General features: G+C 34.4%; 1 protein-coding gene across 7 annotated transcripts in view; it reads right to left on the bottom strand.

The window, feature by feature from the left end:
• The window catches only part of TANC2 (tetratricopeptide repeat, ankyrin repeat and coiled-coil containing 2), a 362,852-nt gene that overhangs the window by 295,704 nt on the left and 53,246 nt on the right, over positions 1-13,902 (bottom strand). For all 7 annotated transcript variants that reach the window (XM_041724731.1, XM_041724730.1, XM_041724735.1 and 4 more), the window contains one exon: positions 7,259-7,352. In XM_041724731.1, coding sequence (XP_041580665.1) covers positions 7,259-7,325 — 67 coding nt within the window. In that variant the 5' untranslated portion in view covers positions 7,326-7,352. The remainder of the gene's footprint in view (positions 1-7,258; positions 7,353-13,902) is intronic.

Here is a 13,902-nt window from a genome sequence, read left to right as displayed (position 1 = left end):
TTCAAAGAGCAATGAAGATTTTAATTAATTTCAATGGCTTGGGATCCCTGGGTGGCGCAGCGATTTGGCGCCTGCCTTTGGCCCAGGGCACGATCCTGGAGACCCGGGATCGAATCCCATGTTGGGCTCCTGGTGCGTGGAACCTGCTTCTCCCTCTGCCTGTGTCTCTGCCTCTCTCTCTCTCTCTGTGCGTAACTATCATAAATAAATAAAAATTTTTTAAAAAAATAATTTCAATGGCTTGTGAACAAAAAAAAAGAAGAAAAGAAAAAGGAAAGGAAAAAAACGGTAATTAGTAAATGCTTTTAATACAGTGATGACACTGTCTTTTCCAATATTCGTACTAATAATTTTAGTTTCATGTCTTTATATATACAAGAACTTTCCAAATAACTGTCAAAAAGAGTGGTAACAGGATAAATCACTATCATGTTTCTGTTCTAATTAAAAATGACTGCTGTATTTCTTTGTTCAGATGCTGGATTTGGAGACTAGTCTATTAAAGTAACTTTTTTTCCTATTTGATGATGTTTTTAATGGCTGCTCAGTTTTATAAAATGCTATTTTAGAATATAATGATAAAACAACGCGGTTTCTTAAATGTTTTCTAAGTTAAAAACTTCTGTTGACTTTCTGATATACAAACATCTTTGCATTCCTGGCATAAATTCTACTTATTGTAGTACATTATCAGTAATTATTTATTTATTTGAGAGAGAGAGTGCACGAACAGGGACGAGGTGGGGGAGAAGAGGGGCAGATGGAGGTGGCAAAGCAAAGCAGATTCTCTGCTGAGCAGGGAGCCTGACGCAGGGCTCGAGCCCAGGAACCCAGAGATCATGACCTAAGCTGAAGGCAGATGCTTACCTGACTGAGCCACACACGTGCCCCTGGTGATTATTTACATTTATTTTTTTTAAATATTTTTTATTTATTTATTCATAGAGATACAGAGAGAGAGAGGCAGAGACACAGGCAGAGGGAGAAGCATGCTCCATGCAGAGAGTCCAACGTGGTACTGGATCCAGGGTGTCCAGGATCACGCCCTGGGCCACAGGCGGTGCCAAACTGCTGTGTCACCGGGGCTGCCTGATTATTTACATTTAACTATAAGTTTTACTCACTTACTTTGGCTGACTTTTCTTTCTATACTTCCTGCCTTCTTCACCTTTACTTTTTACTTTGCTAGGAGACAGCCTCAAGTTTTTTTCTCCCAACAGCTTTGTTACACTTAGAGTGTTATACTTACTGAGTCCTTGAATATCTGAAATTAGCAGTTATTTTCCCTGCGCATACTTGAATGATAGTTTACCATTACAATGATATCAAGTAATAGCGTTAACACATACTAATGAAGCATACTTGCATGATTTTAAGTAATAAGGTTAAGAAAAGATAGAAACGATATAAACATATAATTTTTAAATAGCATAGAAACACATATATTTCCTTTGTAACTTATAATTCAAAACAGTCACACAATTGTTTTTTTGTAAAACTTAGGAGTACCTAGTCCTATACTCATCAAGAACAATTTTTATACAGAAAATAGAGTTAAGTTATAAAATTGAAACCTGATATTCACATGTCCTTAGGGAAAAAACATTGCCTGAGAAAATTCATTTGTTATTATATGATATAAAATCGCTATCTGTGAAATATTTATCTAGTGGCCACATAAAAGTTCAGATCAGCTATTTAAAAGACAAATTATAACAATGTCCCTTTATTACAAATTCTTTTTAAACTAATACTAAGTTGGTTTCCTAATACAAAACAAATAATTATGCCTATATGAAAACTCACCTTTTTAATCTTAAAAATAAGCTATGAACAAAAGTTAATATAAAGAATCAAGTCCACCCAATTATTCTTTAACAATAAAAGAAAGAGAAGTAATGATGAAAACACTAATGATATCATTCCATAAGTACACTTTAAAAATATATGTATAAGATGCATCCTTGCTCTAGAATTTCCTGCCTTGGAAAACGTTTGAAAAAAAGTACTGCTTCTCTACAAATAGGGTTCTTTTCATACAGAATACAAACTACTGTTTTTATAACTACTCTAACTTATAACTACTCTAAATTATAAACATTTTACATGAAAAACCATGGAGAATAAATACTAAAATAAGACCCCCCAAAATCATTACTGACATAATTAAATACCTAGTAAATCAAAGGAATTAGCTTTAATACTACAGTAGAAACTTCACATGTATGAATTTAATAATATTTCTACTAGAGCAGTACTTAGAAGCCTAGCATGTAATAATTTGTAATTTTGCTAAAGCACAAATAGGAAGCCTACCATTAGTAAGGATAGTATGACACATATTACTTATCTGGTACCCAGGTCAAAAAGACTATCCATAACTGCATCCTATTATGCCTTATTGATTTCTACTAGTCATCTAGTAGTATATGAAATGATAGTTATGAAGTGAGAGAAAATGCTAGTGCTGTTGTCAAAAGTGAACTAAAGGTGTCTAAGAAAATCATGGCTCTAGGCCAGAAAACAAATTTTGGACAAATCATTTCTTTAAATGTCAAATTTGGAGGCAGCTTAAATCTCCAACATATATGAGGAGGGTGTGTGTGTGTGTGTGTGTGTGTGTGTGTGTGTAATCAAAAAGTGACCAGTGGAATGATGCCAATTATTGTTTCTGCCAAATTCAATCAAACTGGGGAAACAAAACAACTAAATGCAATATAGTTCTCTGGATTGGATTCTGAAGCAGAATAAGGACATGAATGGAAAAACTAATGAGATCCAAGTAAAAATCTGGTAGAGTAGTGTACCAATGCTGGTATCTTACTTTAGACAATGGACCATAATAATGTAAGATGTAACAACGGGTAAAAGTGGGTAAGGGGTACATGAGAATTGTCTGTACTATCTTTATAACTTTTCTATAAGTCTAAATTTAATCCAAAATAAAATGCTTACTCCAAAAAATTAACTAGACACACGAGGAAATGAAATAACAGTAGTAAAAACCAAAAGAGACAACAAAAACAGACACATTTAGTTATCAGACACAGATTTTTTTTTTTTAAGATTTATTTATTTATTCATAAGAAACACACAGAGAGAGAGACGCAGAGACACAGGCAGAGGGAGACACAGGCAGAGGCTTCTCACAGGGAGCCCGATGCAGTACTTGATCCCGGATCCTGGGATCACGACCTGAGCCGAAGGCAGGTGCCCAACCACTGACCACCCAGGCGTCCCAAGACATAGATTTTAAGACAGATAAATATAGATATAAATATAAATATACATTTACTACACTTGGGGAGATAAGAGACAAAATTAAGAATACTGACCAAGAATTGGAAACCATAAGAAGAATAAAATGGTGTCCATCTCTCGATTGTTTTTAAATTGAAAGAGGAAAATCAGTATCCATATAGCAGAAAAACCTGGAGAGTATCTTGATTTGGTCATCAAAATCACTAATGAATGACAGACATTGTGTGCTTCCAGCTGTGATGCCCCAAAAAGAAAACACATACATTTAAGTAACATTCAGACCAAATCCTGACTCTTGATTATTTAAAAAAACAAAACAAAAAAAAAACACACAAAATTAGGGGCATTCTGCTTATTTTTAAAGGGAGAGAGAGTCTTTATTCTTTAAAAATGTCCAGAAAGGCAGAAAAACTATTTCAAATTGAGTAGGAGTAAAAAGGCATGACAAGTAATGCAATGCCTTATCCTAATTAGATTTTAAAAACAAGGGGTAAAATTCTACAAAGGAAATTACTGGGTAAATTGACAAAATTTGGAAAATAAATGGTAGATTAAAGTACTGTATCAATGTTAAACTGTTTGAGACTGATAAGTATACTGTGGTTATATAAAAGAATCTCCTTGTCTTTAAGAGATACTGAAATGAGTGCCTGAGTGGCTCAGTTAAGCATCTGCCTTCCGCTCAGAACATTATCCCAGTGTCCCGGATCGAGCCTTGAATCTGGCTCTATGCTCCCCAGAGCACCTGTTTCTCCCTCCACTGCAACTACCCACCTGCTTATGCTCTCTGTCAAATAAATAAACAAAACCTTAAAAAAAGAAAAAAAAAAAAAAAGATGGAAGAGGGTATTATGCTAAGCTTAATGAGTCAGAGAAAGAGAGAAAAACAAGTACCATTTATTTTCAATTATATGTGGAGTCTAAAAACCAAAACAAAACCAACCAACCAACAAACAGAAACAAATTCATAAATACAGAAAATCAATTGGTGGCTGCCAAAAGGGGGGGGGGGTTGGAGATGGGCAAAATAGGTAAAGGAGACTAAGAAGTACATACTATCAGTTATAAAATAAATAAGTCACGGAAATAAAAGGTACAGTATAGGGAATATAGTCAATAATACTGTAATAATGTATGGCAACAGATGGTGACTACACTTACCATAGTGAGCAATGAGTATGTTGCATATCTGAAACTAATATGAAATTGTATGTCAACTATAATAATAAAAAAAGAAGAAAAGAGAAAATCACTCCTAGGCACATCAGTGTAAATCCAGAAAACTAAAAACAAGGAGAAAAAAGATCACCTTTAAAGAGGCAGCAATTAGACTAACAATGGATTTCTCACCAGAAATAATTCAAGGAGCCAGAAGACAATGAACTATATTTGAAAGTCATGAAAGAAGATAACTGCTAACCTAGAATTCTACTCCCAGCAAAAATATCCTACAAAAAATAAAGGCAAAATAAGGACATTTTCACATAAAGAAAAGCAAAGTAAATTTGCCAAAGGAAGGAAATGATAGTCTTCTCCAGACAAAAAGAAAAATGATCTCATCTAGAAAAAAGTGAGGGATGAAGGAAGGAATGAAAATCAATGTAAAGGGATCCCTGGGTGGCTTGGCGGTTTGGCACCTGCCTTTGGCCCGGGGCGCAATCCTGGAGTCCCGGGATCGAGTCCCGTGTCCGGCTCTCGGCATGGAGCCTGCTTCTCCCTCCTGTGTCTCTGCCTCTCTCTCTCTCTCTCTCTCTCTCTCTGTCTATCATAAATAAATAAATAAATCTAAAAAAAAAGAAAAGAAAAGAAAATCAATGTAACAATCAAGTATGTAGGTAAACCTAAATAATGGTGACTACATAAGACAACAATTGTCTTATGGAGTTTAAGATACATACAGGTGAAAAGAATCTAAGGCTCTTGCATTGTCCAAGAAGAAAGTAAAAGTTGTTTGAATCAACATCAAACTTTGATATTTTAGTCTTTAAGATAACCACAGAAAGAATTACAAGAATATGTACTTTCCAAGTCAAAAGGAAGAGATATGGAATAATAAAAAATGTTTTTGATCCATCTAAAATAAAGCAAGAAAGGAGAAAGAACAAAGAACAGGTAGGACAAGGAGAAAGCACATTGTAATAAGTTATATTTACACTCAAATGTATCATTGGTTGAATTAATGTGGCTTAACCAACATCTTTTGTAAGAAAAAAAACCTGTCTGAATGAATAAAAGAAGAAAATCCAACTGTATTCTATTAACAGTATAACCATATAGAAATGCTGAAAGTAAAAAGAATAGAGCAAATCATACTATGCAAACACGAATCAAGAAAAGGCTAGGACAGCTATAGTAATATTAGACAAAGTCAGCTTTCAAACAAAAGACATTATTAGAAATAAAGAGGATATTTCATTATGGTGAAACCACCAAATTCACCAGGAAGATAGCAGAATTCTAAATTTCAATGTATCCAATAAAATAGCTTCCAAATATATAAAACAAAAGCTGTCAGGAACAAGAAGTAGAAAAACAGACAATTCAACAACCATAATGTGAGATTTAATCATAGCTTTCTCAGTAAATAATTTCTTTAAAATGAGTAAGAATCTAAAATATTTGAGTACCACCATTAACTACACTGCACCCAATAACTGCAGAATCCACATTATTTTCAGGTGCATCCAAAACATTCACCAAAATTGATCATATGCTGAGCTATAAGGCAAACCTCAAAAACTATTAAAAAAAATAAAGTTAACTTGTAAAATGTAGAAAAATTAGGAAATTGAAATGATTAAAAGGATATAATATCTACAACTCATTAGCAGAAAACAAAGATTTAGTACATCTCTCAACATTTCTCAAAAAAAGTATACAGTTTCAGCTTGTTTTTACCTTAAAAGCCTGAGAATTATCTCCTATTCTTAAACCAACCTTTATAAACTTTATTTTAATGACTATAAAAATCTAAAATTTATATTTCACTTTCCATAAAACTCTCTGAGGACGGTTTCTATTTTTACAGTCTCATTCTCCAAAGAGTGCCTAGGAGTGAAATAATTTCACATGTTAATTCAAAAAGTAAATTTAGGTCTAGGGGCACCTGTGTAGCTCAGCTGGTTGAGGGTCTGCCTTTGGCTTGGGTCATCATCTCAGGGTCCTGGGATGGAGCCCGATGTCAGGCTCCACACTCAGTGAGGAGCCTGCTTCTCCCCTGCGCCTGGCTCATGCTCTCTCTCATCCTCTCTCTCAAATAAATAAAATCTTTAAAAAATAAAAAAAGCTAAATTTAGGTCTAGAAAGTTTGTAATAAGTAATGCACAGAAGCATTACTCTCTCCTATATTTTAAATTAATGTTTCTTCTACCAACTTCCCTTTACCTAACTCTTCCTGATAAGTATTCAAGTGTTCCTACCTCTTAATTAAGAGTATGGCGGCCTTGGGGTGCCTGGCTGCCTCAGATGGTTAATGTCTGCTTTCAGCTCAGGTCATGATCTCAGATTCCTGGCATTGAGCCCCTTATTGGGCTCCCTACTCAGCAGGGAGCCTGCTTTCTCTCTCCCTCTGCCCCTGCTTCTGCTCTATCTTGCTCATGTGCTCTCCCTCTCTCAAATAAATAAAAGTATTTTTCAAAAAGGGGGTGGGTGGGGAGGGAAGGGGCACCTGGGTGGCTCAGTGGTTGAGCATCTGCCTTTGGGTCAGGTCATGAGCCCAGGGTCCTGGGATTGAGTCCTACATCAGGCTCCCCAACAGGCAGTCTGCCTCTCCCTCTGTCTATGTCTCTGCCTCCCTCTCCGTGTCTCTCATGAATAAATAAATAAAATCTTAAAAAAAAAAAAAAGTATGGCAGCCTAATGGAATGTAAACTTTTTTTTCTAAATTAAATAAACCATCCAATAAATAAATATATGAAGTTGTAGCATCAATTCAGACCCCTAAAAGAACTTCTCTTTCTAAAGTATCACACAGAATAAATGTAACATAGTCACTTACCACTTGATCTGTTTTTACGACTTGATTTCCCTCCAGTAAGAAGCATCTTGAGACTATTCCGAAACATGGTTGTGCTATTCTAGTACTCACAAAACTGTAAAAGAAAATATGGGAAGATACATTAGAAAACTTGATTTTCTATTCAAAACACTATTAATAATTAATTTTAAATGCACTATAAGGAATTAACTATGTTTAAGCATATACTACAGAAATATTAACAATATGACAAAAACATTTAATTAATCTAACTTAAACAACTTAGTATTTCCTTAAAAATATACTCTAATACTTTGAGTATCCTAAGAGATAAAAGTAGATATCACTAAGGGTACACAGAAATAGATGAAAGAATTAAGTAGCCATACAGTCTTCCCTTCCGCTTCCACCTGACTCTTCTTTTCTTGGACAATTTTCCCATATGCCCAATACACACATCCCAAAGTTTAAGAGTCTAGAAACTTACGGCAGGTGCATATTTTCCATTGGTCAAGCCAGAATCCCACCTCAAAGACCACTATATACATGAATGAGTGCCTAACCTCCTTATATCCCAGTTCTATCAAAGGAAAATTCTTCCAGTTGTACTTTAGATTATGTCCTCTCTCACCTCCTCAAGGATTTTTAGCCAAAAAACATCTGCCTTTTCTTTCCCACACAGCTTTAATTTTTTCTCTCTACTGAAATCATTCCCATTATAACATAAACATGCCAGTATGTCCTAACCAAAAACAAGTAAGTAAGCCCTTCTCTTTATTCCCACATGGTCCAATTATTGCTCCTATCCCTAGACTTCATGGCAAAATTTCCAGAAAGTGTTGTATTTGGTGCCTCCAGCAGATTGAACAAAATACACATGAACTAAAACGGAGGTTAACAAAAAATATCCAAACCAAAACACTGAAAAATAAAGGTTGAAAAATGTAAGAGAGAATAAGAGGCCTTTGGAACCCAATGAAAGGTTCTACAACACATATCATTGAAATCTCAGAAGAAAGGAGAGAGAAAATAACAAGTAATATCTGAAGTAATAACAACAAAGAATTTCTTAACATTAATGATAGACATAAAGTCAAATCTTTAAAGAGCTGGAGGAAAAAAAATAATTTAAATAAGCAACAGTCAACACACAGAAATAACTTTCAACAGAAATTAAGAATGGCAGAAGACAATGGAATGACTTCCTAAAAATTCTGAAAGAAAATAGGTGCCAATCAAGAAATCTATTCACAACTTAAAATATGTTTGAAAAATGAAAATGAAATAAAGGTGATTTCAGAAAAACAAACAAGAATTTATTAGTAAAAGAAATACTAAAAGAGGGTTCTAGCAACAGACAGAAAATGATACTAGAAAAAAAAGCATAGAAATGCAAAAAGGAAGAGTCATAAAAAAGGTAAATGTTGGGAAACATGGATGAACAATGACTATAGGGACGCTGGGTGGTTCAGTGGCTGAGAGTCTGCCTTTGGCTCAGAGAGTGATCCCGGGGTTCCGGGATGGAGTTCCGTATCAGGTTCCCCAGAGGGAGCCTGCTCCTCCCCATCAGTCTCTGCCTCTCTCTCTGTCTCTCTCATGAATAAATAAATAAAACCTTAAAAAAAAAAAAACCAGCACTGGGTGTTATGCTATATGCTGGCAAATTGAACTCCAATAAAAAATACACACAAAAAAACCCATAAAAATAATTATATTACCAGCTTGTTAAGTTTACATTTTATGTAGATTTAAAATGCATAACAATAACAAAAAAATGGTTAGAACTGAAATAAATAGAGTTAAAGTTTCTAAGATATCTGCATTATGCAGGAAGTGATAAAACTAATAATCTGCATCAGACTGCAATAACTCAAAATTAATGTAGTAATTTCTAGGATAACCATTAAGGTTAACTGAAGTGAGAAAAAGAATAATTAAAATATTTCATTGAACCAAAGAAGGTATAAAGTGAGAGAAAAAGCATAGTGCACACCAATAAAATATAAAAATATAGATGGTAGCTTTAAATTCAAATTATAGTTATTATGTTAAATATTCACTCCACTATAAGACTACTTATTGTCATAGAAAGATTAAATATAAGATAATGGGGAAAAGCATTTCATCCAAAAAACAATTAAAAGGAAGCTGTTATAGCTATGCTAATATCAGGCAAAGTCAGCTTAAGGTAATAAATACTACTAAAAATAAAGAGAGACATTTCTTAATAATTAAAAAGTCAAACCAACAAAAAGATATATTTCTAAGTATGAATGAACCCAATAACAAAGCTTAAAAATATATAAAGCAAAAATATACAAGACTAACAGAGGTTATGGACAAATCCATAATCACATGGGAAACTAACGCATCTTTGTCAACAGCTACAAGAGGAAGAAAAAAATTACTAAGATAAGGTTTGATACATGATTAACCAACTAGATTTCATATACATAGTATATCCTTCCAAATAAAAACAGAATATACAAATTATACACAAAATACGTAACAAAATGGATCACAGACTTAATCATAAAACAAGTCTCAACAAATTTCAAAGATCTTAAGTCTTCAAGAATATATTTTCGAGCTACAAGGCAATTAAGCTAAAAGTGAGTAATTTTTAATTGAGAAACTCCCCTACTACTTGAATATTAAGTGACATACTTCTAAATAATATATGAGTCAAAATAAAGTATATAAATAACAATGGAAATTTTAAAATATTTGCAATAAATTATAATGAAAATATAAATTATAAAAACACAGAGAATGAAACTAAAACAATGCTTGTAAATAATTGTAGAGAAGAATGCACATAATTAGAAAAGGATGAAATCAATATCTAAGCTTCTATTTTAAAAAGTTCAAAAACAAACAGCAAATCAAAGAAAACAGAAGAGTAAAGAGTAGAAATGAATGATATAGAAAACAAATCCAAAACAGATAAAATCAATGAAGCAAAACATTGGATTTCTGAAAAGTAGTAAAATTAATAAATCAAAAAAAAAAAAAATCCCTAGCAAAGCTAATCAAAAAGAGAGAGAGAGAGAGAGAAGGAGAAAGAAATTGCCAATATGAGAAAGGAAATAGGGGACTTCATTTCAGATACTAAAGGCTTTTTAAAATAAGAAGATACTATACCAACTTTACACCAAACTTAATGTTTTATACAAAACAGGTTTTTTGAAAAATACAAATTACCAAAGCTGACACAAAACTGATCAAAAAATCTGAGGCAGCTGTATCTCTATTAAAGAAATTGAACTTATCAAAACTCCTCCCAGAAAGAAAACTACAGGGCCAGATTATTTCATTACTGAAGTCTCCTGAACATTTAAGGTATAACAGTATCAATTTTTATAGTTTCCTTAAGGAAATAGAAGGAATACTTCCAAATATATTTTATGAGGCAGTATAACCATAATCCCAAAACCTAACAGAAATTATGAAAAATTATAGACCATATACCACATGAACATAGACTAAAATATCCTTAATAAAAGACACTGAAGGGGATCCCTGGGTGGCTCAGTGGTTTAGAGCCTGCCTTTGGCCCAGGGCGCGATCCTGGAGTCCTGGGATCGAGTCCCACATCAGGCTCCCTGCATGGAGCCTGCTTCTCCCTCTGCCTGTGTCTCTGCCTCTCTCTCTCTCTCTATGTCTATCATAAATAAATAAATAAATCTTTAAAAAAATAAAAAAATAAAAGACACTGAAAACTATAAAAGGTTGCTTTAAAAAAATAAAGAATAGGGATCCCTGGGTGGTGCAGCAGTTTGGCACCTGCCTTTGGCCCAGGGCGCGATCCTGGAGACCCGGGATCAAATCCCACGTCGGGCTCCCGGTGCATGGAGCCTGCTTCTCCCTCTGCCTGTGTCTCTGCCTCTCTCTCTCTCTCTCTGTGACTATCATAAATAAATTTTAAAAAATTAAAAATAATAAAAAATAAAATAATGAAAGAAAGAAAGAAACAAAGAAAGAAAGAAAGAAAGAATAAAACAAGATATACCATGTTCATAGATTGGAAAGTTCAATATTGTCAAAATGTTGTTTCTCTCCATAATGTCCTAAAGAGGTAACAAAACTTCAAGTTCCAGTAGGCATTTTTTTTTCATAGAAAATTGAGAAGCTCATTCTAAAACATATACACTAATACAAGGAGCCTAGAACACCCAAAGCAATCATGGAAACTAACAAAAAAGCTGGAGTATTTATAGGATCCGAATTCAATACTTACTCTATAGCTCCAGAAATCATGACAGTATAGTACTCTCCTAAGTATCATCAGAAGATAAACAACACTGAATATGTAGTCCAGAAAAAGACCTACACTGATATGCTCTTTTTTTTTTTTTGACCAAGTCATTATTGAGTAAAGAGAAGTCTTTTCAACAAGTGGTAGTGGAACAAACAGATATCCATTCTTTAAAAAATTAACATTGATCTGTGCTTCACACTATACATGAAAATTAAGTCAAAATATATCAAGCATCAAACATCACACAAACACTAAAATCATAAAGCTTTTAGAAGAAAATGCAGGAGAACATCCTTATTATTTAGAAATAGGCAAAAGATTCTTAGAGCACAGAAAGTAATAACCATAAAAGAGAAAAAGATACATTTGGGATTCATTAAAAATTTTAAAAACATCTGCACATAAAAAATATCACCAAATGAAGAGGCAAGTTACAAACTGGGAGAAATTATTCACAAAACATGTTTCTAACACAGACTGATATCCAAGATATATAAAGAACACCTGCAATCCAATAAAGAGACAATCAAAGTTTCCAATGGGTGAAAGATTTGAACACTTTAAAAAGAAGATGTATGAATGGCCAATACATATATTGAAAGAGATTAACACAATTTGTCATTGGGAAAACACATAGCTACCACTATGCTCTGCCAGAAGAGCAAACTTTTGAAAGACTGATAATATCAAATAGTGACCAGGATAAAGAGCAACTGAAACTCTTAATACATTGTTTCAGAAGTAAATAGTACAATTGCTTTAGACAGAAGTTTAGAAGTTTATTAAAACTAAGCATATTCCTAACATATGACTCCACACATTACATATTTACCGAGGAGGAATTAAAACATATGTGCAGGGGATCCCTGGGTGGCGCAGCGGTTTAGCGCCTGCCTTTGGCCCAGGGTGCGATCCTGGAGACCCGGGATCGAATCCCACATCAGGCTCCCGGTGCATGAAGCCTGCTTCTCCCTCTACCTGTGTCTCTGCCTCTCTCTCTCTCTCTCTCTCTCTCTCTGTGACTATCATAAATAAAAAATTAAAAAAATAAATAAATAAATAAAAATAAAAAAAATAAAACATATGTGCATAAAAAAACTAGTATAACAATTTTCATAGCAGCTTTATTCATAACAGCCCAAAAATAGCCTAGGTGTCCATGGGAAAATGGATAAACTGTGGGATTTTCATATAGTATGATACTACTCAACAATAAGAAGATATGAACTATTTGCATATTTAACAATATAAATCTAAAAATATAATATGCTGAATAAAAGAACCCTATATAAGGCAGCCTGGGTGGCACAGCAGTTTAGCGCCGCCTTTGGCCCAGGGCATGATCCTGGAGACCCGGGATCGAGTCCCGTGTCGTGCTCTCTGCACAGAGCCTGCTTCTCCCTCTACCTGTGTCTTTGCCTCTCTCTCTCTCTCTCTCTCTCTCTCTGTGTGTGTCTCTCAAGAATAAATAAATAAAATCTTTTAAAAAAAAAGAAGTTTGGAATACACAGATGTATGCATTTGTCAAAATTCAGCAAATGTTCACATAAGATTTGTGAATGAAACTGCCTATGTACTTTACCTCAAAAAAAAGAGTAAAAACTGAACTCTAGTTATGACATTCATGCTTAAATATTTAGAAGAAGCATACTGACATCTCCAATTCCTTGAAATGCATCAAAAAATAAGATGAGAGCAGCCCTGGTGGACCCGCAGTTTAGCGCCGCCTTCAGCCCTGGGTATGATCCTAAAGACCCGGGATCGAGTCCCATGTTGGGCTCCCTGCACGGAGCCTGCTTCTTCCTCTGCCTGTCTCTCTCTCTCTCTCTCATGAATAAATAAATAAAATCTTAAAAAAAAATAAATAAGATGAAATGATGGATAGAGAGATGATGGTAAGGCAGATATGTAATAAAGCAATTACAGCAAAATGTTAACAGTAGATTCTAAGTAGTGGGTATACACATGTTAACTGCAAAATTATGTTAAATTTTCTATATATCTGAAATTTGTTATGTACAGTAAAAACACACACCCACAAAAAAATCTCTAAGTCCAGATCATTTCAACAATGAATCCTATCAGCATTTAAGAGAGAATACCAATACCAATCTTACACAAACTGTTCCAGAGAGTAAAAACAAAGAACACTTCCAAACTAGTTTTCCAAAGACAGCATAAGCTTAATAACATACATCAATATGGTTATTACAAGAAATAAGTTACAAAAAAGAAATTACAGGGAAGCCCCAGTGGCGCAGGGGTTTAGCGCCGCCTGCAGCCCAGGGCATGATCCTGGAGACCCTGGAGTCTCACATCAGGCTCTCTGCATGTTGCCTGCTTCTCCTTTTGCCTGTGTCTCTGCCTCTCTCTCTCTGTGTGTGTGTGTGTGTGTGTGTGTGTG

The sequence above is a fragment of the Vulpes lagopus genome, chromosome 12 (genome assembly GCF_018345385.1).
Source record: "Vulpes lagopus strain Blue_001 chromosome 12, ASM1834538v1, whole genome shotgun sequence".
Lineage (NCBI taxonomy): Eukaryota > Metazoa > Chordata > Mammalia > Carnivora > Canidae > Vulpes > Vulpes lagopus.
Note: the sequence above shows the minus strand (reverse complement) of the source record. Positions and strands in the feature narration are given on the sequence as shown.